Source organism: Sipha flava, unplaced genomic scaffold (assembly GCF_003268045.1).
Source record: "Sipha flava isolate LNK unplaced genomic scaffold, YSA_version1 236_pilon_pilon, whole genome shotgun sequence".
In the NCBI taxonomy this organism is placed as follows: domain Eukaryota; kingdom Metazoa; phylum Arthropoda; class Insecta; order Hemiptera; family Aphididae; genus Sipha; species Sipha flava.
The window spans coordinates 1072780-1099678 of record NW_020272878.1 but is presented as its reverse complement, the minus strand read 5'-3'; the positions used below and the strand labels follow the sequence as shown (position 1 = coordinate 1099678).

General features: G+C 26.8%; 1 protein-coding gene across 10 annotated transcripts in view; it reads right to left on the bottom strand.

Annotated features, from left to right (window-relative positions):
- The window catches only part of LOC112683800 (potassium voltage-gated channel protein eag), a 160509-nt gene that overhangs the window by 34576 nt on the left and 99034 nt on the right, over window positions 1-26899 (bottom strand). For 8 of the 10 annotated variants that reach the window (XM_025554960.1, XM_025554967.1, XM_025554965.1 and 5 more), the window contains 2 exons: window positions 3001-3101; window positions 2688-2820 (listed from right to left, as the gene is read on the bottom strand). In XM_025554960.1, the coding sequence (XP_025410745.1) occupies window positions 2688-2820; window positions 3001-3101 (234 nt within the window). The remainder of the gene's footprint in view (window positions 1-2687; window positions 2821-3000; window positions 3102-26899) is intronic. The other 2 variants (XM_025554963.1, XM_025554969.1) reach the window with 1 other exon arrangement.

The window sequence follows — 26899 nt, the reverse complement described above, 5'->3', positions numbered from 1 at the left end:
AACAATAGGTTGTATATTGTATCCGGAAAATTAGGTCTGTATAGTGAAAAAGAGGTTACCGGGGTGTGATTTAAGAATTGAATCTTTTCAAAATCACCTTTTATTTGAGTTTTTTTTTTTTTTTATTGGCAACACTACAAAGAGGTCCACTTGAAAAAGAAGATGAAAAAAAAAGAACAAATATAAGTCTACTCTCTTTCGTTTCTACTACACACATAAACACGCACATCAAGTTTTTGTCATCACAGCTATTGCTTTCAAATAAGATACTAACTTTTCAATTTGGTTAAGTGACTTGTAGCAACACTCTTTACGGAAAACTTAATTTCATTAGCGTAACTTCTACCACTTCCATCGTGCCAAATACGCACCACCAATTCTTCCGATAACCATGAGTATCCATCAATATCGATGGCCATAATTGCAGACATTCCCTTTTGATATCACATAATTGGTTCTTGTTTCAGTGTCACAAATTACATGATGAAAGGAGCAACGAGAGAAAGCGTTATTTTAAAAGTTACATAGTTGTTAGACCAAAATAATCTAATTTTGAATTATTGGATACTTCAACTATTGCTTTTACATATTTAATACCCACATTTACGAACAGCGTTATTTGATGTTTCTATATTTTTAAATACACCATGAACGAATTATTCCCAGTACACGTAAAATAAACTTTACTGGTCCATTGTCAGAATTATAGCTTGCTAATATTAAACTACTAGTAGGTTATAAGAATATAAATGCGGAAAAAAGATTTGCTTATTCGATTGCCCCATATAATATAATGCATTGTTTTGCATCCTTGGTCTTACAATGATTAAAATTACGTAAACTCTATTCAGACTTCAGCTTGAGTTTTTATATTTGACAGAAAACAAGAGCACGTTCTGCGGATTACCGTGTCTAAACTAATTCCTACAACTATATACCAAATGAAAAATATTTTTTCTTTGTTGACCTTATTTCCGGGTCAGAATAGGATATTTCATTTCTGTTGATTTACGGTTTATCAACGGAGAAATTTGGTCCGCGGGGATTAGGTATAAAAAATACATTTTATATAGCTGATGCAACAATATTAGTACCTAATTATTAATATAGTTGGTAGGCGTGAAGTAATAAACGTACCCGGAGAAATCGAAAATGTAAATAGAGCTAATTTCCACTTTTTAAATGGCAGAAAGATTATCTACAGAAATCAAAAGCAATATTTACTATCGTGGAATTGTAATCTGAGGAAAGTATACATATTTATTTCTATATTTTATAAAATTGGTAGGTACAAGAAAATATGATACGGGTATATTATCCCTCTGATTATATTGCATAATAAATATTTATTCAAAAAAAAAAGAAGCCTAAATCTAGATATGTTAACACGTTCTAATAAGATTTGTATTTAAGAATCATATTGAAGTTATCGTAGTACCAATAAAAAATATCAGATAAATAATATTTTATAAAAAAAATGATTATTTAATTATGGCTATAGTAGGTATGAAACTGGTAGTTTTATAAAATATCAAATTCATCGAAATCAATAAAAGTTTAATAAAATTTTCATTTTCTGATCAAAGACCATTATAATAATTTAACATTTTATTTTTATTTTTTATAGCATAATTTATAGCATAATTTTCTTATCAAAGTGAATGTTTATGTTGTATTAATTATTATTAAATAGCAGACAACCAGAAATACTAACCGTAATTAAAAGTATTTATTATTTTTTACTGCGTACTTATATTTTATGTGCAATAGACTAAACCATCTTCGTTCTAATAATTAATAACAATTTTTACGATTGAAGTTATAATTAAATTTATAATAAAAATTGTGGTATAGATATGTTCGTACTGTAAAAAATAAATATTGATATAGTGATTGATTTTTTATCTATTTGTCATAATTTAAAAACTAAGACAATTTTTCATTAGATATGTAATAATAATGTATAATTTATTTTTAGATAAACGATTAAAATTAATAAATAATAATTTACTGTTATTTTCATAAAAATTATAGGTGAATAAAACATATGAAATTTTTAGTTTTTACAACTTATGTCAATGTTAATGTCATAATAATGATTTAATTTTTCCGTATAAATTAATTTAAAAAACAAGATTATGTGTAAGTATCCGTTCGTGATCTTCTTATATTAAAAATACTATAGTTATTTTGAACTCAATATATTTTTGTTTCAAATGATTACATGAGTGCTATGTAATAGCAGTGGTGGTTGAAACACATACATATGGTAGAATACATACACATTTTAATATTAATGTACAGTTTATTTTTGTAGGATAATCATAGAATCAATTTGATTGACACATTACGAATTTCTCTTATAAAAAATTTCAAACAATTGTGTAAAAAAAATTATTTTGGAGTACACGTGTGGTATTTACGCGCTTTGAAAACTTCTTATCATATACTCGATTTAATTTATAAAATAGTACTATTATTTCCCTTTGGTCAATTTATCATCGGGTTATATTTTTACTAGGTCTAGTTTGTAAATCTATTTAATTTTCGGGTACAATGGTCATATAACCGCGACATTTTTTATTTATTACTCGACAATGATTAGATTTGGGTGTCGTAGGTAAGTACCACATTACTGGTTCGGTGATTCTTATCGATCTAATCGTATCATTAGAATGGACACTCACTGTTCTTTTTGTAGAGTAAAATTTCGAACTGATCGTGATAGTGGCTCTCCAATACTTCGTCTATTCTGCATATCGTCTCTTTGTCCGTGAGATCGCCATACATAAATGAGCATCGACATGATTTTTGCATCACCTTAAGGTCACGAAACAAGTTTCCAAAACAATTATAAGTTATAACTCTAACAATTAATAATAATACGTAGAGAAAACTATGATACATGCAGAAAAGATATAACATAATATAAAACTTAAAACAACTTCTTAATTATAATATTTTGATTAGGTAATAACTGAACAAATAGTGGAAACTCACCTCCGCCCGATTATATCCGGAAATCTTGCAGAAGGATTCGTTGCAGTAGACTATTGGAAAGTCGACGATCTGAGCATTTGCTAAAAGAAAACTGCTGTCTGCTGCAAAAAAAAAAAAAATATTTATATAATATATATATATTCAATCTATCCACTCTTCACTTCATTGCCAGCCACCCTCTAAACATATCATCTCAAACTTTGAAAATGTGAATTGGATCGGAAGAATTTGCCAACTCTACTTATCTATGCTAATATTATAAGCTTGCCCTACACAGTAATCAGTGGAGACTGTAGTAATGTACTGCAACGTACCATTTCCACTGGTGCGCCTTATCGTTATGATCGGACACAAGATACCTGAAGTTTGTAAAATATATTTTTAATAATACTGTTATCCTTTTGCAGGGAAGGGTTTTAATAGCAGGGAAATGTAATCAAGTGATACGTGTAAGTAAATACGATTATTGTATATGTATATATATATATATATATATATATAGATACATATATACATGTATCACAACTACAATAGAGTTTTTAACATTTGTTCGAGATTCTTGTTAATCGAAAAATACATGTAAGCCGAGAAAATAAAAAATAAAATCGACTTTTAAGTTTAAGGTTTTTCTCGGGATTGGCAAATCAATTCACGTTATCCAATGATTTGTGTTAAGGATGGGGTACTGTAATCGGCTCAATGAGAAAGTATAATTGTAACACGCATCCGATAACGGACATTTTGTCGGAAAATAGAACGGTGGGTAAGTAATTTTTTTGCAGTACAAGTACTGACTGGTTCAGTTAAGTATATATTATTCATATGTAATGAATATATTATAATATTTATTTATATGTTCAAGAATACAATATAAGTATAAATGTATGTGAACTAGTGAACTAATACAAAACGACAAAACGCTGAAGTGCGTCGGCCGCATACGGTCGTTGAGCCGCATAAGTGGCACAGGATTTGTGGAAGGACAAGTTTCATGATTACAGATCTCAAATGAATGGAAGTAACCGAAGTCACAGCACGATTGAGGGCTGCGACCTGCAGAGATATGTGAATGATGAGCGTACATGGAGTAAATGGCGAATGGTAAGACCGATAAAAATATGACCAGCTGGCATTTCGACCATATCCACTTTCTGCCGTTCTATACATATATGTATTATGGAATGAACAGTAGATTGGCTGTGATAATATTAAACTTTACATACAAACTTGTAAATGAAGATAGAAACGCGAATAGGGTAAATATTATGGTATTACGACAAATACCAATGAGATAACTGTCATAGCATTCAACATATAATGGGAGAAGGGATAAAAGTGAAAAAAACATATTAAAATGTTAGAGTATTATACAGAATTTTTAGTGTAAGTCTCATTTATATCATGTTGTTTTTGTTTCTATAAATTCAAAAGAAATATTTCTTCCATAGATTACGAAAATAATTCTGATCCAGCGAGGTCAATATGTAATTTAATAATATGAAGGTAATGTATATATATATATATATATAATGTTGTTTAAATGTTGTTATTTTGGTCGCCGGCTGCACCTGACTCAACTCAACTGCATCTAATAATCTACTAACTCTACGCAACAAAAATCATGTAAATAAGCATCCATAAAAATATTAAAATATACGTTTTTTTTATAATTCTAAGTAAAATATAATTGACTTTGTAAAACCTTAAAAAATCGTACAAAAAACGCAAGGTAAAATTGATCATGTAGCCTTATTATAATAATGTAGTATACAATGTTTTCAAGTCATGAAAACAAAATTGATTTTGAAAAAAATTTTAAATTGATAAAATTCAATATAACATCTATGTATATTTGCAGTTTTTTCTTGGTATCGGAAGAAATCAAAAAGAAATCAAAAAAATCTGTGTTTAATTTCCAATCCAAAAAGTTGCTGCAAGAAAATTTGGGCTCTGCAGATTTATTCTATAATAAAGTAAAACAAGAAAAAAATTAAAAAGACTACTACATCATTATTGTAAAGTAATATTGAATGTTCATTTCACTGCGAATCCGGCACTGAAAATAATATGTAGAATTCACGATCGAAAGTACCACAAACAATTTTCCAGAATACATAACAAATGTATATAATTTGGTCTTATACAACGTTTTTATTCTTTAGCCCAAAGACTGCTATATTCTAGTCGTTAACACGACGACGATGATAATAATAACAATAACAGTCATAGCATGTAATATTACCATTCAATCAAAATTTATATGTGACCAAGAAACCCAACTTTCAGAGCCAATATTTGCCAATAGAGGAAAATAAAAAAATAGTTAGTTCCTTCAAATATTTCCAAACAGCATTACGTGAACAGTATTACATTGTATCACAAAGATAATTTATACCCATTGCGTATTTAAATATTTTAATGAGACAATGATAATAAAATCAAAATATGTTTTTTTTTTTTTATATATAGCTTAATATAAACCAGGGATAAGTAATACAAATATTCAAGTTTTAATTAGATTTTTTTTTTTTAAATAAATATAACAAAATAACTTTTTATTTTATACTTTTCGAAAAATATAAAGATAACTTATTAATATTTAAAAGAATTAATTTTTTTATAAATATTTACATATAATTTTTTTTACTTTCATTAAAAAAAATATTTTATTGAATATAACATGTATTTTAATAATATCTTATTTTATTTGCAGATAATTTCCAAACAAAACTTATTTAACAGTGCACTATTTTTATTTAAAATCGTTTACCATGGCATAAACATTTAAATAAAATATGACTATTTGTTTACTTATCATTCTCTTGAGTCATATAAAAAAAACCAGATTTGATTATCTTCATTATCCCAGAAACATTTCCAAAACAAAAGTTATACAAAGATAATCAAAAATCTATATTTTAAATAATAACCCACCGCATTTAGCTAGATAAAAACTGATAATTTTAAAAAGCTACAATTTAAAACAAGCATATTTTTAATATGGTAATTTTTCTATAAAAAGTTAATATAAAGTGATTTACTTATTATGATTTATTTCTTTTAAATAGTTTTTATTTCTTTTACTAATTTGGAGACGAAATAGTACCTATCTGTATCAGCATACTCGTATTATTATAATTTAATTTTTAATTTTTTAGTTTTTTGTTTTATTTTACTTTTTTTTATAAATATTTTCCATTATTTATAATTTTGTTTTTTTGAATGATTGATTATTTTAAATGTCTGTATGTATATATATATTCGTATATTTAATTATTTGTCAAAAACGTGGTTATCTTTACTGATTAGATATTGCTAATGTCTCATTTTAGTGGTTGATTTCATTACTATTTTTTATATTTTAATCGTAATAATCTTAGTTTATAGGCTGGTATTTGCTGAACGTCCCGGTCAGTGAATTTAAGTTTTATGATATAATGTATTTATGCATAACTTGCATTATTTTATTTATAAAGTTCTCATAAAAAACCATCTAAACTTATTGTTAAACGAGTTTTTTTATTTTTAGCGTTTGAAAAAATGAAAACAATAATAAGTATAACTATATATATAATAAAATAATGATAACGTTAAGATAATAATATTTAAACATAGACCTTAGGAAGAAGTATGATTATAAAATTAGTGAAAAATATATTAGTTTGCGTTTTGATCTTAAAAATAAATACGTGATTAAATTACAACAGAAGGTTTTGCTGGTTTTACGCTTGAGTCGGCATTAGCCGATATAGGTAGGTCCCTAGATATCTAAAATTAATTTAATATAGTTATATATTTTCTGTATACATAATATAACGAAACCTATTCCTTCATTTACAGAATATATTTGTTAAAACCATATTTATGGGTACTATGCGGTTTTTTTCTTTTAAAATATTAGGTACCTTTATTTATTTTATAGTAACTTTCTATTTTACACTCGTAAGTTTTAGAATAAATTAATAAAATATGAAGACCTTTATAAATATAAATTGATATTAAAATTAAAATCAAATCAAATATAGGCCTTATTATATAGAACTTATTTTTAATACGAAAAATAAATCTTACTAAAAATATCTGATCTATTATCTCAGACAACCATTTTATATAACATTTTAGTAAAAATTATTCTTAAAATTATTTCCACTTTAATAATTCCTAAGACTAGACACATCAATTCACGAAACACCCTGTTTTATATACATGCACACGAGTATTATGTGTTGGTGAATGTATCTGACGTGTATTTTAAGTATACGGTTGTACAGTCATTAATTTTATAACAAACAAGTATTCCATCTTATTGTTAAAATTCGTGACGCCTACGGGGACATAGTGGCTACATAGCCTCAGGAAATCTTTGTAATAGAAATCATTGCATTCAATTTTATCAAAACAGATTTTCAACAATAGAAACAACAACTATAAATATATTTCTGTGATTGAAAAGCTATTTTTATCAATTCCATGTAGTCATTAACCATTTTAACAATGGTTTTTCCGTTTATTATAAAATAAATTACATATCATATTTAAATACCATTCATAACTAATAATAATATAACAATAATTATGTTCAAAACTATTTATTTTTTTTTTTGTCACAAGTATGTCACGGGTATACGAGCACGTTCTCAATTTTAATATTGTTTACGTTATGGCACGAAATAATACTTGGGTTACGATTTTATTGACTTTGTATGTACCCTATGATGGATTCTTAATTTACAATCATTTGTACTTTACCAATATAATAATACTCCAGATTAAGCATTTATTTATTTATTTCTATACACAAACTATTTATTTATTTATTTATTTATTTATTTATTTATTAATTTACTAATTTTCAATTTGTATTTTATTTTTATTATTTTATTATCTATTAAGTCAGGTAAAATGTCATTAAAACAAAATCATCAACTTCAAAGATGAAAATCATAAATAACAAATTTATTTCTTGTATATTTTATTATAAAAAAATCAAAATTATATTTTATGTTGATATTAATATTTAGAAGGAAAATTGTTTAAAATTTAAAATATTTTTTTTATTTTACTCAAATATTTTATTATTATAATCATAAAACTGTTAGTTTATTTTAAAAATTCAGTGGGAGAGCAGTGAGCGATTTCCGAAAACCAAAAACAAAAATAAATTAAATTAGGTTGAGAAGCAATAATATAGAGGAACAGTGAGGATGATTTCTTGGGAAGCGATAGGTTTGCATTTGAAGACATTATTTTAGTGTGTCACATAGTTTTTTGTTCGAAAAATTTTTGTCACATCCATCTAAAAAAATACAGCTAATACGAATTTGGCAGTGAAATTATACTATTGATTCTGAATAAATATCTAGAATACTCCGTCTGCTTACATTTATTATTATAATAACGATATTGTACATTCGCATTCTAGCAACCTTCAAATTACGTGCACACGAATTTTGACTGGAATAAAAAATTAATAAATTAAATTAAATTCTGTTGAAAATTAGGACATTAATATTCGTTATGTAATTATTGTGGTCGAATAATGATAAAATATTAAGGTACGACATGTGTTAATGTGAATAAAAAATATTTTTTATGCCAGAAACGAGTAGTTAAAATATAATATTAGTCCATAGAGATGCTACGTGAGCGCAGGTAAAAAATGTGAAACCAATCACTGCCAAATATACCATGACTGCTTCATACCGGATATAATTCAATTAGAATATTTTTTACTTATTTCAGAAAATGCATATTTTTCCAAGATTCATACTGCCTGTGTACTTACTAAGGTATTTGTTTTTGGTTCATTCATTTTATTTAGTTATAAAACGAAACGCTCCAGACTCAAATGATGAAATACCTATATTATAGGTCATTGGAGAGAACCGCTATAAACGTAAGATACTCGCAAAAGTGACGAATAATAAATAAAATTCTTCTATACATACTGTCATCAGATATAAGCAAAAACAACTGATTACCGTTGAATTATTGATGATTACATTTTAAAGTAGTATTAATCTAGATTGTTTATTATAATACACATATTTTAACTAAATTAGTATAGATTAGCTGAATTTATTAATTTTTTAATAACATTGTACTTACACGTAAACAATATTTTATATTTATAATTATATTTTATATTGTCTAAAGTTCATTGAAATCCGTGCTTTTGTTTCAGTAAGCAAGAAGTAAAAACAATTAAAGAACTTTATAAAAATTAAAAAGAAGTCGTAACATTATATTAATTACAGACAATTCGAGAGAAATGAGGTTTAAAAAATAATACGTTGACTATACAGGTGGAGGGTATCGAATGGAAAAAATAACAAAAAGAAATAAGTTATTACTTCACATTTAAGAATTTTAGATAATGTTCTGTCACGTCAACACGGATCGTAGATTTATATATTATACAAAAAAAAAGAAAAAAAACTGTATAAAAATACTATAACAATAACGTGGACGCTATGAGTAAAGAAAAAAATCCCATTTCGAAATGCAGAGATATAGTATAAAAATAAAGTACCAAGAAGGTGGAAAAATATTGTTTTGTAACTTATAGCATAATAATATAACGTTCAGGAAAAAAATATATTTGTATTGTTCCTTAAATATTGCAATAGTTCTACGATTCGTGAGCGATTGAAAGCTTTAAGTAGAGTGCCGTGTACTTTTAATCCTTTTAGTATCGGCTCACGCTCGGCGTTTTCGAGGTACATTTGTTTTTAAGCTGTCTTTTGCTTTAGCACGATCAATGGTCAAAATACTCGTGATCTAACAATACTAAAACAACTGTGGTTTGTCCAGGTATCCTTATGTGTTTTTCCGATTAAATTTCATTGTAATCAAAAATAGGGTAAAATAGCTATTTCCCTCGAAAAAATTAGAACTTGTTTACTTCAATCAATATATTATCACGCTAAGAAAGTACACGAACATTTTTGTAAATTTTCATTACCCACTAAAGAAAATTATAGGTGTAAAATATCAGGTTAATTTCAACGAAATTGAAAAAAAAATCTTTTTAATTGGAAGAGAAATAAACAGAAAAAAATATTGAACATCAGTAATATTTATGTATAATTGAAAAATGTATTACATAAAACACACATGGATAAACGGTTAGTGCGATGGTAACAGCAACTTTAAGACTGCAAAAGTGGTGATAGAGATCTAACACCAAAACTTGTACCCAAATTAGGTCGTCACCTATGCAATTTAGCAGCCAGTCTACAGCAATAGGCGATAAAGAGTCCATGGTCGGGTGTCATTTTGACTTGCAAAAAATGTTGAAATTAAATTAATAAATGTTCGTTATGTGCACGTTTATAATATATAAACAGGATAAAAATCAGATAAATATATAAATAATAAGAGTAAATAAGCGATATTTTTAAGCCCTATACTAAAACAGGATTAAAATAAGATAATTTTAAGAAGCCGTGATGATTCCTTCTTCCACTTATTTTGTACACTTTTGAAGTTTATATAGCCAAATATTCATAATTTTTTTTTATTTTTTTTTTTAATTGCCATTTACTGATAATAGGTGATTAAATTGACTTGTTATGATTTTTACAAAAAAAGAAAAAAACGGTCAAACATGTTGCGTATAAATCATAAACCAAGTCACTTTATAGTCCTTTTGCGAAGGCTATTGAACCAGATTTTTTCGTTGAAAATTGTTATCGTGAATTAGAAAAAGTGAATTATACTTATCACCCTACACCATGTAACATTTACGGACATCCAGCGTTACGAAATCGATTTATCATCGAACGTTTTTTATTTAGCTAGCAGTATATTATTATATTTTAGCGATCGTTGAAATAACCAATTCGTATAGTATAACTACAAGTTGTATTATCAATTGTCTGATCATTTTTTTGGAATTTCCGGTGGGAGTCGGGTGGTGGAGAGTTGGCCAATTGTTCTATACGTGTACGCGCGCGTCAAACACGGTCGGCAACGAGAGCCGACCGGGCACTGCAAACTTTGGGCGTACACCGGTGGGATGGAAATGGGTGTGGTGGTGGTGGTATCCGTTGTCGGGGTAGCGCGCGCACCGATTAGGGTGCGTGATAGGACCATCGGTGGCGGTGAGAAGAGGAGGAAATGTGGATGACGGGACGTGCGTAGAAGGGCTGGTGTAGGTGAGACCGCCGGAGGGGTATACGCGTAGTTCGTGACGTCACTGAATCCGAATGACGTCACACGGGGCCACGCATTCGGGTCAATAACCGTCGCCGTAGTCGTCGTCGCCGCCGCCGCCACTGCTGACTTCGTCGACGTGTACCGCCACCGTCACGGCCGCAAAACGTGCTGCAGGCAGCTGGTACGAATGCGTGTACATAAAGTTCATCGCGATGATTGTACAGTACTGGTACGCGTATGACCACGGTAAATTTTTTTTTTTGCTACGGAATTGATAAAAAAAAAGTATTTCGGCCTGGAAACCGCTTGTAAATCGCCCTGCGTACATAGACGCTAGTCTACGTGCGCGCGAAAAAATTTCGGGGCACGTGTGCGTACGTTTCGCAGTGCAGATTAAACGACTTTACGGGAACTCTGCTGCCACCTACTCCCGCTCGACCAAATACACCCCATCACCAACGCGCCACCACCGCGAAGTGTGCCATCGCTATTGATCTGCGTGAGACTTCCCCTACTGCCTCTCATTTCCCTCTCACCCACTCTTCTCTCTCCCTCTCTCTCTCTCTATGTATATGTATATATATATATATATATATATATATATCTTTCATTCTCTTTCATTCACTACCTCTATCATTCCTTATATCCTTCCTCTCTCTTTTTCTCGTTAATTTTCCTTTTAACCGTCTATAAATCGCTCTCGCTCCATCTCTTTAATTTTTTTTATCCATTCTTCGTGTCCCGTCTCAATCACTTAATAGGTTGTTACGAATACAGTACCAAACGATGAGCAAAGGCAAGCTGTGTTATAGAAAGTATATATGACTGCGACTATGATGATAAGGGGATGGTTTACCGTAGTGGTAATAAGTGACAGAGCATTACCGATCAATTTCCAGCCGGAACCGCATGAATAGGAAATGTGGATCATGATAGTTATGTCGTACGTGAGAAAATTATTTTTCTTCTCCACTTTCTCATGCTTGATTCTTATTTAATCGATTACTACCAATTAGATCGACACACTTTAATATCATGTCGCGTGCCAAAATTCTTTAAATTTAATAACATGAATCATTATACGTTATTACATTATTCTTTCTTACGGAATTTCTTTTGGTGAAGAACATATCATAATCAATTTCTGAACCTTAAAACACTCTAAATTCACTACTTAAATTCATTTTAAATAAACCAAAGTTATTTCTCACAGTTTAATTACATTAAAAATTACACTAGAAACATTTTCTTTACATTATATAATATTAAATTAGATAAATTCCATTAATTTAAGTTAATAAAAAATTCCATTCCATAAAGTGAATACTCGTTTTACCATTAATATGATCTTAATTAAAATTAATCTATGTTGCAACAAAGTACTAAATATAAGTTCATTCAATTCTGTAGTTAATATAAAGTTAATCTTTACCATTTTAAATATTTCAAAATGTTTGAAAATATATTATTAATATTTTGTTAGTATACATTTTTCTAAGCTACTTATTTATATACCTCTATAGTTAAAATTTGTTATCTTCTAATATTAATAACAATTATAGTTTATTGTACATCAGGTAATACATTTAAATACGATTACAAAATATAACATGTATAATGTCCCTACTTATCATCGAGGACTACCTATTTTTTAGTATATTAGAGTTATAATAAAAATAAAAACAAATTATTAAAAAATCATTAAAATAATATATATATAAAAGTAATTAATAAATTAAATATAAATATAATATATAAGACAATGCCTAAGACGAATACATTAAGACATTTTAAAATGAAAAACATATATATATATTATATATACATATTAGTAGTTAAAAGATATTTTTTATTTCAAAATTGTTATATATTATTATTTCATATTTATATTATAAATTTTTTTTCATTTTTTTTTTATCACTTATTTATTATCAATTGTATTAATATTTTTATTTATAAACAAAACATAATTCTGTAATTACTAATAATTTAATTTATTATACTTCTTATTTATTTACACTTTTCTCAACTCCAGTCACAGGATTTTGGGAATACGTTATGATTGTATTATTTATTTGTATTATCCAATTGTAAAGATTTATGGCAATAATGAAAATATCTATACATATTATTATTATTATTATTCATATAAGAGAGACATACACCCTTGGTAGTAAAGGCATATCATCATCGTTGCCCGACTAACATGATTGTTAATTGTAGACATACCCATTAACCCATCTAAATTCGTTGTAAACGCATACATTTACACCACCTATATGTGTAATAACTAGTTTTTTTAGTTTGTGTTCGTACATCAAAATGCTTAATTTATTCTATGAATGCTAATTATATACAAGCCTCAAAGGAATCGCAAATATAGTTTTCATTAATCAAAACAATGGATATTTACAATTTACATGTATTATTAACGCTTAAGTAGGCAGTTGTGCTTTTTAGTTTCTTGAAATAAGTCAGTTCAATTTTTCTTTTCTTTCGTAAACAGAGTTATATATAATTTCATAATTTATCAGAACAAAAATGTATAATTTGAACTAATCTTAAATACTTATTTGATGACAAATGTACACAATCATATTCATTATATAACGATTTTTTATTGAAAATAATGGAATTATTTCAAATATGTTTATGCTGATCATACAGGCTATGTTCCACCAGATAGATCTACCTACTCAGGTTTTTTATATAATTACATCAAACCATTGTTAACTTTAGTTTTGGATGATTCGATATTAAAACTATATACTTTTTACAGTATACTGAAATAAAATAAAATAAACTAATTTAAACTGTTATATAAAAACAAATTATCTTAAAAAATTAATTGGAATATTTATGAGCATCATATTACAACCATCTTCTAAATTAATTTTTTTTTTTATAATATTTTTGAGGTACTAACAACAATTTTTCCTGTCCACTTTTTTTTTAGCTATAAATATTGAACATTTTTTATTTTTCAAGAGCCCTAGATGGAAAGTGCATCGCCTTTTAACCAGTCACAAACTACTACTTAAGTGGATTAATACATTTTTGAAAAGCTACAAGTAATGAAGACCTTATGCTTCGTTTCTGTTATATTTATTTTAATAAGTTGCCTTTTCATTATAATTCTTAATATAAAAAACCTATTTCTTTTATTTTCTGGATAAAACTCGTTTTTATATCATCAAACAATAAAAGGTTATTCTCAAAATAATTTTATCGGTGAATATTTGGATGTTTAAAAAAAATATAAAATCCTGGTTTCGTGCAATCGGGGAGTTAATCTTAAAAATGTTTAATTATTCATATTAGTTCAATATAATTTAATCTGAAAAACTCGTTATGTTTATAATATTTAAATATTGGTTCAAAAAGTTGTAGAATCAGAAATAAGTTCGAAAAGTAGTAAAACGAAAATTTTTTTCACGGAATATTCACTCAAATGAGGGTAAAGCTAACCTATACATAAAAAGGTATTATAGATGTATTTGAAGGACACATTTTTTTTATTAAAACTCAATGCAAGGGTGTATTCACAATTAGAGAAATATGGATCAGGAAATTTCAATAGGGCAATTAATTGAGATGAAACTGAATTATAAATGTATAATCAATAATGTAACAAAAAAACAGAATATAATTCATATAATTTGTATTTTTAAGTTTATTAATAATTATCATTAAAAACATTAAAATGTATTTTATTTTATGGAGAATTCTGTTTTACATGAATGAGATCTGGTAAAAATATTTTTTACTTTACTAAACAATTAAACAAGTGGCGTCATTTGGGAGTAAAGGTGACAACTGGGGCATTTACTCCAGTCTAACTCCAACAACTAAACAAGAGACCGATTTTATTAACAAATATTAACTAGGAATCAACTGACTTCCTGATGCCCTTAGATGTTTCTCCACGAAGTTTATTGATGAAATACATTTTTATTAACCTAAATATCTTGATAATAACCATGAATACATACCATTAATATATTTACTTCTAATTATAATATTAAATTATTTTAAGTTGAATCTATGCCTCATATTTTTTTGTATAAATAATTAACTGTAATTTTTATTAAAATTACCTATCAATAGTTTTATCAAATAATACCGTTTGAAATATAATATAAGGCGACGAGAACAAATTAACGATGTCAATAAGCGTAACAATTTAAATAATATACTTTTTCAAATTTGAATATAAAGAGGTCGTATATAATAAGTCATAAATAATTCAGATTTTCAGATATTATATATATGTATTATATTTATAAATGAATATATATTTAAACGATATATTTTATCTGAATATTTGTTTTTGAGACATACTTATAACACTGAGAACTACATCGGCAATTAGTCTCGTTTATTTATTATTATTATCATTAAAATAAACCGAGACAACGATATTTACATTGTTAAATATATGATTATAATATGTATAAAATGCTTATACTCCGAAAATGTCAAAAAAATCGTTGATTTTTCTTATTTATTTATTTATTATTTTTTTTTTTTTTTTTTGCGTATACTCATCAATAATATATTAACTAGGTTATACATGCACATTATATATAATATTTTGACAGTAAATTATCACGAAATTTCGTTTTAACGATCGAAAAGTGAAATCACATCGGTCGTCGTTCTGTTTGGGAGGCAATTGTGCATGAAACGTCGTCGTAGTAGTCATTGCTTCCATATATATTGAGCTCCGCATTACCTATTATATTCGGTGAGGTTCACACATTTTCCGAGGACAATGGACAGAAAATAAAGTGGAAATTTTCAGAGTCTAAAATCTATTACAATCAATCATTCTTAATTTTAGGAACTTCTGACTGTAACCACTCATCCACCACGAAACTAATAACTACCACAGGCACTTAATGTTATAACACATATTTTAATAAATATTTCAAAAACCATCTGTTATATTGGATGAAAGAGAAGATAATGACACATATTTCTTGTTCAAATGTTTGAAAAAAATCAGTGATATTGAAGTCAAATGAACCAATTGGTGACCATTATATCTTAGACCTATTTGAAAGTTATTTACGTTTAATCCGATTATTGCTACTTCAAACTCACTGCAAATAGAGGGGAACGATGATAAAGTAATAAAACACGGTCAACCGATAACGACCCATGGGGTGAAGTATTAAAACATATTATTATCGTTAGCCGTTATTTCCTTTCTCTGTCGACTTAACTAAGCCTAGGGACAAAAATAATAACATTTATTCAAATTTTGAATCGAAACATAACTACAAAACTGCTCATTACGAATCAGTGTAACACGATTTTTATTATATTTCATGCGATTGATTTTTATAAAAAATTATCAAGAAAAATAATAATAATAATATTATTATTATGTCTTATTAATTATTATTATTTTATTGATAACGGTAACACGGCGTATAATATAGGCAATTTAGGTACACACCGGTCGTTAGACAGAAACCGCAAGCGACAACAACTACGCGACGTTTGCGCACCTTACGCCTCCGGCTACTTACTGCCGCGGAGCAGAAACGCTCGTAATTCACGCGAACTAATGTTATATTTATTCGGCTCCCAAACGGGTTTTCGTGCCAAGATAGGAGCTCTAGTCGAGTGGGGATGACGGAAAACCGTTCTCGGCCAATTTTCGTACTTTGTGTATTCAAGTCGAATAAATATAGTCACATAGAACAATTTCATATTGATATAGCTATTATTAATATTATTACAAATAAAAATTTCAAGGAATTCTCGTCTCGCAATCGGAAACATCAAGCGATATTATGTTCTGGACATTAATCACTATCCGGTCTATCAATTATTGCACTGCACTCATCGCGAAGGTCTACGACATAGATTTCTAAGCTTTTCTTGACCATGGAACCCTTTAAAGCATAAAATATAATCACGGAACCCCCCTTTAAAAAAAAATATATATATATATGAATAAATATAATTTTTATTATACGACGACGGGTCAACAGAAGTGATAGGTTTCCGTGTTAAATTGAAATACTCGTTAGATTGTATTGCCATGCTTTATTATTTTACGATTACGATAACTTTATATGACATATAAGATTATCGTAATCTTAGTTTTATATTTGAAAACATTATTGTCTTTCATGTGGCTTTCAAATGTTTTGACAATTATAATTATCTTATAAACGCTATCGAAACAAATTAATTTTTGGCTTATTTCAAAAAAACTCACAGCCACCCCATGGTCCCCTGAGTTTCGAATCTCGAGCTAAGAACCTATGGTCTACGATAATAAGTCTTTCGATAAAACTCCATGTAATTTATATAACTTCCCCTGACTACCCAGACATTCGTAACATATTCACATCTAACCACGTTAAATAATAATAATATTGATAATAATTATAAACTAGACCAATCTAAAATATATAATACTGAGCAATAGACATATATTTATAATTTTTCACGAGAAAATAAATTCGTCATCATCTCGTATAACTGAAAAATATCAAAACCATTGTTTTTTTTTCAATTTTACTATATAGAAAAAAACCATTGATTATACAACAAACAGATAGCTCATGGTATAGGGGTTTTCAACTTTTTAAATTACGTTCATATAGACTGGCGATATGATTTGTTACATGGATAAACACTTAATAATATATCCAAAAAATTACATTTTTACTCTTATCTGAATGCAAGTATCAACTACAACAACTAACTAACACGACCGCTAGAAAAATTCTAAAACCAGGAATTTTTCAAGATAAATTAAAAAAATACTGATAGTAATTCTGTATTAATATGGTAATAAAGAAAATATGAAGTATTAGGTTTATAAGAAATATCAAGGATGACTTATTGATAATTATGCAGTCATTATATTTTCATCAAAAACACTGGATAATAGATAAAAAGTATTTGGTATATTTTTAAATTCAGTGAAAGATTTTGATAGTATAGAATCTATAGTATAGATCTAATTATAGTATAGATCATAGTTTGTTTATTAAAATCTTCAATAGTGACTATATAAGTAGAATATGTTTAAGCAGGTTTAAAAATTATATTGATTAGAAGAAACAAATAACTAATATCAATTGTGTTTTAAGGCTAGAAAATTAAGTTTTATTTTTTGTGCCTCAAAAGTTGTCTTAAGTCCTATTTTGTTTATTGTGTTTATAAATATTCTGGAGGATTTGAATATTGATGGAAAATAGTTGTATATGCTAATGATGCATTTACGTTAATTTTTGGTACACATCGGGAATGTTAAAAAAAAAACGGAATTGAATTTTAATAAAAAATATATCCCTATTAAAAAATATCTAATATTAAAAAAAAAAATATCAATAAACTTTAGTAAAGCAAGGTTTATGGTTTTTTTCAGTAAATAATATTTTAACATAGTTTGAAGAAACTTGACATAAATGTCCAAATGCATTAGATTGTAAATCTTCAAAAATGAATATTCAAAAAAATTAAATATGTAGAACTTATACTTGATTACAATCTTAAGTGAAATATTCACATAAACAGTCTGATAATTAAATTTAATATATTAAAATAAATAATTTCACCACATGCTTTGAGGATAGTTTATTTTTCATTATATTAACCAATATTGCAGCATGGTATTGCAGCTTAGGATGATTCCTCTAAAAATATTCATAAGGGTACAACAAAACAATATAATTTATTTATTTTTAAGGAACGAAAATCTTATAAAGTCCACCTATTCAAAATTTAAGCAATTTAACGTACATCCGCTTCAATTGCTAGTAAAACAAAAATCCTATAATGTTTTGTATAAAAAAATCAAATTTTTTCTTAATTAAATAGAATAATAAAAGATAAGCATAATTAGAGATGTATTATTTAATATGTGAATAATAACTAATTTTAGTGTACAAGTGTAACAAGTTTTTGTTTAAACTTCATTAATTATCTTGGTCCTGTTATTTTAACTGTTTGCCAAGTGATATAAAAAAAAAATTATTAATGATAATATTAACATTAAGAACTATATAAATTATTTTTTGTTTAATGAAATAAGTAACCGTTTATAATCTGGTAATACTAAGTTTATATTATAATATATATATGCTTATTATACATATATACGTATATTGATTACTTATATTAGTAAAATAATTTAATCTTATATGTACAAAACTCTCTACACTACCATAATTTTAGCTTAAAGATGTAGGTAGTTTTTTTTTAAATGAAAAAAAAAAAGTCTACCCCAATATAAATTAGTGTTATATTTTATGAAATTATTAGTTAACCTAGTACCGTGAACCTAATTGCTCCATTTATATATATTGACTGTAGTCAATTTTTATGTAGATCGAGATTTGTATTGGATTTCTCTAGACTAATTTAATATTACATTTTTTGTTTGGAAACCATCATTATTATTAATAATAATTTATATTATTATATTATTTCTCGAATAAATTGTGTTTTGATTTGGTATTATTATTGTTAATAATATAAGAACAAATCCCGTGTTCTCCAATTTTCGAATCCCTGCTACAAGTTAGCTATCTTGTATATTAGCATCATCAATAAACGTTCCATGACGAACCTGGACCGACTTCGTGGAAAATGTTACAAAATCACAATTATTAAAATAATAGAAATTTGAACTATAATATAGTATATATTTAAATGATACAATAAGAAAACATAAAAATAACCAAATTGCCAACAATATGAAAATATACATCAATAAACGAAAAAGGTAGAAATATTTAAGAATAGGCTTAATAAATGTTATAATTTTAATTCTACAGGTCGTAAAATTAACTTCGAATCTATTGAGAGTTAATTTATACTTTGAATAAAATAATATTAATATATTATATATATATAATTATATATAATATATATACTTTTTTCGAATATTTCATAGAGTTAATTTATACTTTATGAAATGTTTGAAAAAATTACAAACCATAGTAATTATCCAGTGATAATATATGTACTATTATTATGACGAGTGTAATATACCAATACATTTTGTTTGAACTTTTGTACAGGACAGTTGGTTTCTTAATATGTAGCACTAACGGCACATTATAAATATTTGTGTCTGAGATATCTGCTTGCAAATAAATTAAAACTGAACAGGGATTCGAGTAACGCAAAAAGTGTTGAGTCTTTAAAAGTTGAATAAATGTACTAAAACAGAATTTGAATCGAAGTAGTTTAATTTTAACGGTAACTTTTTTTATTTTTTTCTTCATCACATTGCCACAAATTCAATTATAATTTTACTGGTGATAAGCTAGTATTCTAGTATTGTTTTTTTCCCGAGGGACAACTACACTTAGTTTTAACATTTTTTATACACAAATATACTTGAAATTATATACGTATACAATCGTATGCTTTTGCCTTTTTAAACCATTATCTTTCACTTACATGATATACAGAAAATAAGTTACATAAAGAAATATGATACAGGAATAAGAAGGAATGCGTGACGGGAAAAGTTACGCATGTATCAGATGTTGAATGTTTAAACCAAATAAATATAACATTTAACTGAGATGAATATGTAATATATACACGATGTATATATATTATTATATTATTGTATATCTATCCGGCGCCCGATCGTATCTTCATCAACGGCTAATTTAATTTCAGTTTTGTAATCAAACGAATTATATAACATACATATGCGCTGTATTAAATCACAATATAATTCAATGACAATATTATACAGAATGTATTCAAAGGTTAGTCAAAATTTTAATTATATATTATAATGTTTCAAACGTTAAATTTTTCTGGATGGATAGGGTTAAGTGTACAGTTATTGGCACTATAATAGTTTTTTATATGTAATTAGTAAGCATTTTGATTCTTAAATTTTTTTTTTTTTTATATGTATCTCCAAACTGATCATGTCATGTTATCAAATGTTTCCTATAATAGTAATTTAACATTCATTTAGTTATTATCAAAGTTTTCAGTCGTCTCAGAAATCTTGAATATTTGATAAGAATTTACTGTTTTTATTAGTAGACTATACTTAGAAAATAAGCTCTTAATTTGGTTATAACTACTTTAAGTACTAGTTTAATGTATATTTTAGTTCTTAAGAACATTTTTCATCATTCAATCCAATATTCAATTGTTTATTTTTATTATTTTTGTAAAAAATTGGTATACCAATAACTGATATGTACATATTTGAAATTTTTGTTATTGACATAGGGTGCCAATTATTGAAATTTATATAAAAAGTATTAATTTATTTATTGGCCCTTACTTTAAAAAGTGTAGAACCTGAGTAAAATTTAACTGTTATTTATAGAAATTCCAAAATAAAGGGAGAATTTTTCTTAGTCCAATTTGATTCTTGCTGTTGAAGCAGTAGTCAATGAAGGCATGTCAAAAAAGTTTACAGCAAACAATTTTTCTGTATCGAGATCTACATTACAATACAGACTTTAAAATCCCGACCAAAAAGTTTTATGTGGAACAGCTCCTGTATTATCCGTATCTGTATTTTATATGTTGAGACTTAAAAGAGTAATAAAACATAATACTGTTTTAATTATAACCAAATAAATATTTAAAAAATTGAAATATATTTTATTATTTTTCTTATTATAATAAAATACTTTAATTAAATTATTATGTACATACATTATAATAGGTTCCCCCCTATTATAGTTGTTTAGCATAATTATGATTTCTGCTAGATGTACTAATTTTAGTTTTTATAATAGGTATTTGACTTCTAACCACAATACAGTACTACATATTATGATTAAATAAAATGTTATGATATTTAGAATGAATTACCTATTTGAAGCATATAGGTAGTTAAATAATAAGTTATAAAATATCTTTACAACACAATTAATTAGTTCATTAGTTATTTTATTAAGATTGATAAACTAAATATGTATAATTTTTCTACAGTTACATATGTGTAGTTTTAACTAGGTTTGATGCTTATATGTTTTTTTAATGATTATTCATTATACCTAAGTAGTAGCTACTATCTAGCTATAAAATAGTATAAGTAGATAGTTTTATTTATTAAGCGCGTTACACACTACCTGATTTGGTCGGACCGACAGGATAATTTGGTCAGATCAGACGTCATATCAGGTCATGTGTAGACGTGTCGTCTGACTTTAATCCTGTCGGGTCTTGTCAGGTGGCCATACCATCTGATCGACCGACCGACTGACCAAATCATATAGTATGTAGCACTGTCGGGCGGATTTTAGTTTGTTTATTGAAGTTAACGTGATAACACGTGTGTGTACCAACTACCTACTTCCAGTTTAATAAAACGGTGTTAAGACTGACTAAATCGTGTGGTGGTCATACTGTGTGTACGCAACATCTGATTTGGTCAGGTATCCTGTCGGCCCGAACAAATCAGGTAGTGTGTAACGCGCTTTAATTTAACCAAATAAATCGGTAAAATTACTAAATTACATATATAATTTAAGAGGATGCCAATAACAGAAATTATAAAACTAATAACACAATTGATGGTGCCAATAACTATAATTTTCGATTATTTTATACTTGATGGTTTAATAAATAAAAAAAAGTATTTAATATTTATATAGGATAATGATCATAGGTAAGATTGATAAAAATTTGCTTCATCATTGAAAATGATAATACAAGTTTCAACAATGTTTAAGGGTGAAATATCATGGAAACAAATATAAACTTTTTTAAAGTACATTTTACCCTAATTACGAATAAAAATATCTATTCAATGAATACATAAAACAGTTTTATTGTGATAACAATGGATTTCAATTTAAAATAATTATTTTGTATCCAATAAAAACGTAATTAAGTAAAAATATAATAATTCAGAGAAATATAATAATAATAATAACGCATGTATTTTCTTGAAATAATAAAAAAAAAAGTATAATATAAAATTGTAAGAGTCAACTGTAACGTATAAATTAATAATAAGTTATTTTATTTTAACAGACATAATTTTTAATAAAAGTATAATACAATTTTGGTCATAACTATTTTTTTTCTTTTATAATTATTAAATGTAATATTTTGGAAAATATTGTATATTTTTTTAATAAGTAATGGAATATTTAATAAAATTAAATAGTTTCTAAGAAAATTTCTATTTTATATAAATTCTTATTTATAATATGATATATGTATACATATATATTTACTTAAACTTATTAATAATATTTCAAAAATAATATGATTTTACATAAAAATAATAACATATTCACAAAAAAAAACCTTCCATAGTATATTTCATAAAAATGTCACTACTTTAATCTGTTTACAATTGAAAAGAGTTTAATAAAAAAATTCTAACTTTATTTATCAATGAAAACCCCCAGATGAAAACTAATTAGATGTAATGGCCATTGTGAACCCATGTCTCTGAATTCGAAACTGGGCTTATTTTAATTAGTTGGTTCAATTCTTTCTACTATGGCTTTAATATGTGGGGGTAGTCTGGTCCTCCAAATTGGGGTACTTGTAAGGCCAATCATCTTCCACGGAAAATATATTGATTACAAAATGACAACAGTAAATACCTTAGATATTGAATCTATCAAATTTAAAAATTAGAATGTGGATACATGTAATCTCTATGTAGGACAAAATTACAAATCAAGAAGTGAGATGGAAAGTCTCAGGAAACAAGACATCTAAGTGGATGATAATATTTTATAGTGTTAATACAAAACATATACGAGGAGTAGGCTTCAAAATGAGCTATAAAATTATGTTGAACACAATCAATTTCAAACCAATAAAGACCTAGTATGCACCTTAGAATTTAAATGTATATAGTACGACGTAATTATGATTGATTGCTACACACCAACAAAGGACGAAAACTATTTTCTCTGATAAATTGGAAATTATACATGATAGTCTATCGAACTAGAAATTTGAAATAGTAAAAAGGGATGTCAACATAAAAATAGGCAAGGAGATAATAGATAGTACAACAATTGGGAAGAAAATCTAAACAGAAAAACGAACGAAAATGGTAGTATGATTGTTAAACAGTCAAGTAGAAATATGGCAATGAGTAGCACAACGTTCTCACAGATTATCTATAAGCAAACATGGATATCACCATATAATAAAATAAGAAACTAAAAAATCAAATGTCATAAATATAAAAAGCATAGCAGTATAATATCCAACCATTTATTGATGAAAGCTAAAATACATTATAAAATAGCAGTTGAACAACAGAAAAGAAATTTAACAATTTAAGTTTTATCAGGAAAGACTAAATGAAGGAATACAGCAAATAAATCAAAAAATAGACAAAAATAATATCTGGGACAAAACAGCGCAAGTAATCAAAGATTCATCAAAAAAATGATTGGGTCAGCACAAATTGAAAAAAAAGAAACCGTGGCTTAATGAAAATTGCAAAAAGCTTTAGAAATTAGAAATTAAACATCCTAGAATGAAATAAAAATTTCAAATAATGAAAACAAAAGAAATATATCAAGTAAACAAAGGTAAGAAAAATAAATAATAAGAATATTTAAAAGATTATGAGATAAACAAAAAATTACAGAAATATAAAATAGCAAACAAATAACAATAAAGCTTTCTTTAAAAATACGAAAAACGTAAAAACCAGTTTCAGGCAAAAAACAACTATGATAAAAAATAATAATGGAACAATTATAACAGATAAACGTAAAATACCAAATTCATTTAAAAGCATATTAAATTAAATGTTGAATCAACCAGAAATCAGGATCACAGTAAAAATTAATGTAACTGCGGAAGAATGTTTAGCATACCTATGATACAAGAAATAAAAATGGAAATAGAAATGTTGAAAAATGGAAAGACCCTATGGTTGATGAAGTATTTCCTGAATCCCGCAAAAATGGAAGAAAGAATCTGAATCGAAAATTTCATAAATTAATCAATGATATATGGAAGCAGGAAGAAATTTCAGAATCTTGTAAAATGTCTTTCCTATGCCCAGTATATAAAAAAAGCTATTCAGTTAACCCAAAAAAGTATAAAGGAATTTGTCTGTTAAACGATTAATACAATCTATTATGTAATCTTTGATTAAAAAGATTGAAAACATTTTTTAAATATATTATTACATTAAACCAGGCTGGATTTATGGAAAATAAATCAATTTTATATTAGATTCGAACGATAAAACAAGTAGCAAAAAAACCGTAAATCTGATAAAGACGTCCACATGCTATTTGTGGGTTTTAAAGTAGCATACTACTTAGTGGTTAGAAATAAACTGTAAAGCGTAATGTTCCAAATGAAAATACCAGAAGAGCTTATTTGAATGATCAAAGCCTACGTATATGGCTCTAAATGCAAAATAAATTTTGGAGAAGCTAACTTAAATGAATTCCCAGGATCGACAGTCTAAGACAAGAGGACGCGTTCTATCGGTTTTGTAATATTGTTATAGAGTCAATGGTAAAACAAATTCGTAGTAAGACAGGAGGAATAAAAATGAATGATAACCAACGTATTGCAAATAATGCAGTTAATCCAGTGATAATTACAGAAAATAAGAAAAGTTTACAACAATCTACAAAAATGTTAATAAGGGTAGGAAATGAAATTGGTCTTAACATTGGAGAAAAAAATACCAAATATTATTCAGAAATCAGCTCAAGGTAAGAGAAATAGAAGGATTCTCATTTGAAAGTGTAGGTGGGTGAATGTAACGCAAACAGTCATGAGAAAATAAAGGAATTATATATTAATATTGATAACACCAGATGCTATTTTAGTGTATCAACTCTATTAAAATCAAAATTACTTTCAAGGAAGTCAAAGAATGCATACCAAGTTTTTATTAGATACATATTATTGTACAGGTTTGAGACTTACTTGGGTAACCACTAATAAAGATAAGAAGAAATTGGGCAGATTTGAAAAAAATAAATACATTAGACAATTTTTAGCCCAAAATGAATGAATTTAAAGTTGTGATAAATGCAGATTTTATAAGATTATTTAGTGAAGCTAATGTTATAAGGGTCATGATGAGGAATAGAATAAGATGGGTCATGTTTGGAGATTTGAAGGAATATTGGGGAACATAACAAAATGGAAATAAAACATAAAATGGCGTGTAGAATGACTCAGATAATGGTAAGCAAATATTATTAATGATCTTCTTAGGACAATAGGAGTAGAAAATTTGGAATAAATGTCAAGGGATAGGGATAAGTAGAAAGACGTTGTTTCTGCGGCGTTTGACCATAATACTCTGTAAGATGCCTATAGAAGAAGAACAGAAGCTGTATTATCTAAAATAAAAGAATGTAAAAAAAAATTAATAATTATAGCTTATCACAAACTACAGTTAATTAATTTAAAACAATTGTTCAATGAAATCCAACTCCTATCTACGTACTCGATTAAGAAATGTATAAAAAATAATAACAATCTATATATATATATATATATATATAATCTCTTATACATATATCTAATATAAAATTGTTCAAGTGTACTATGCATTTAAAACTAAAATGTATTAATATAAAAATATGATTGATTTTAAAACATGATGACGTTTATAATAATTATAAACGTCATAGGTACTTATTATTTATTCTTGATTATTATGAATAACAAATAATTGAAATTATTGAATAGTGTTACATATTATTAAATGATATTCATTGAAATACATTTTATTTTAAAATGTTTATTACAAATGAAA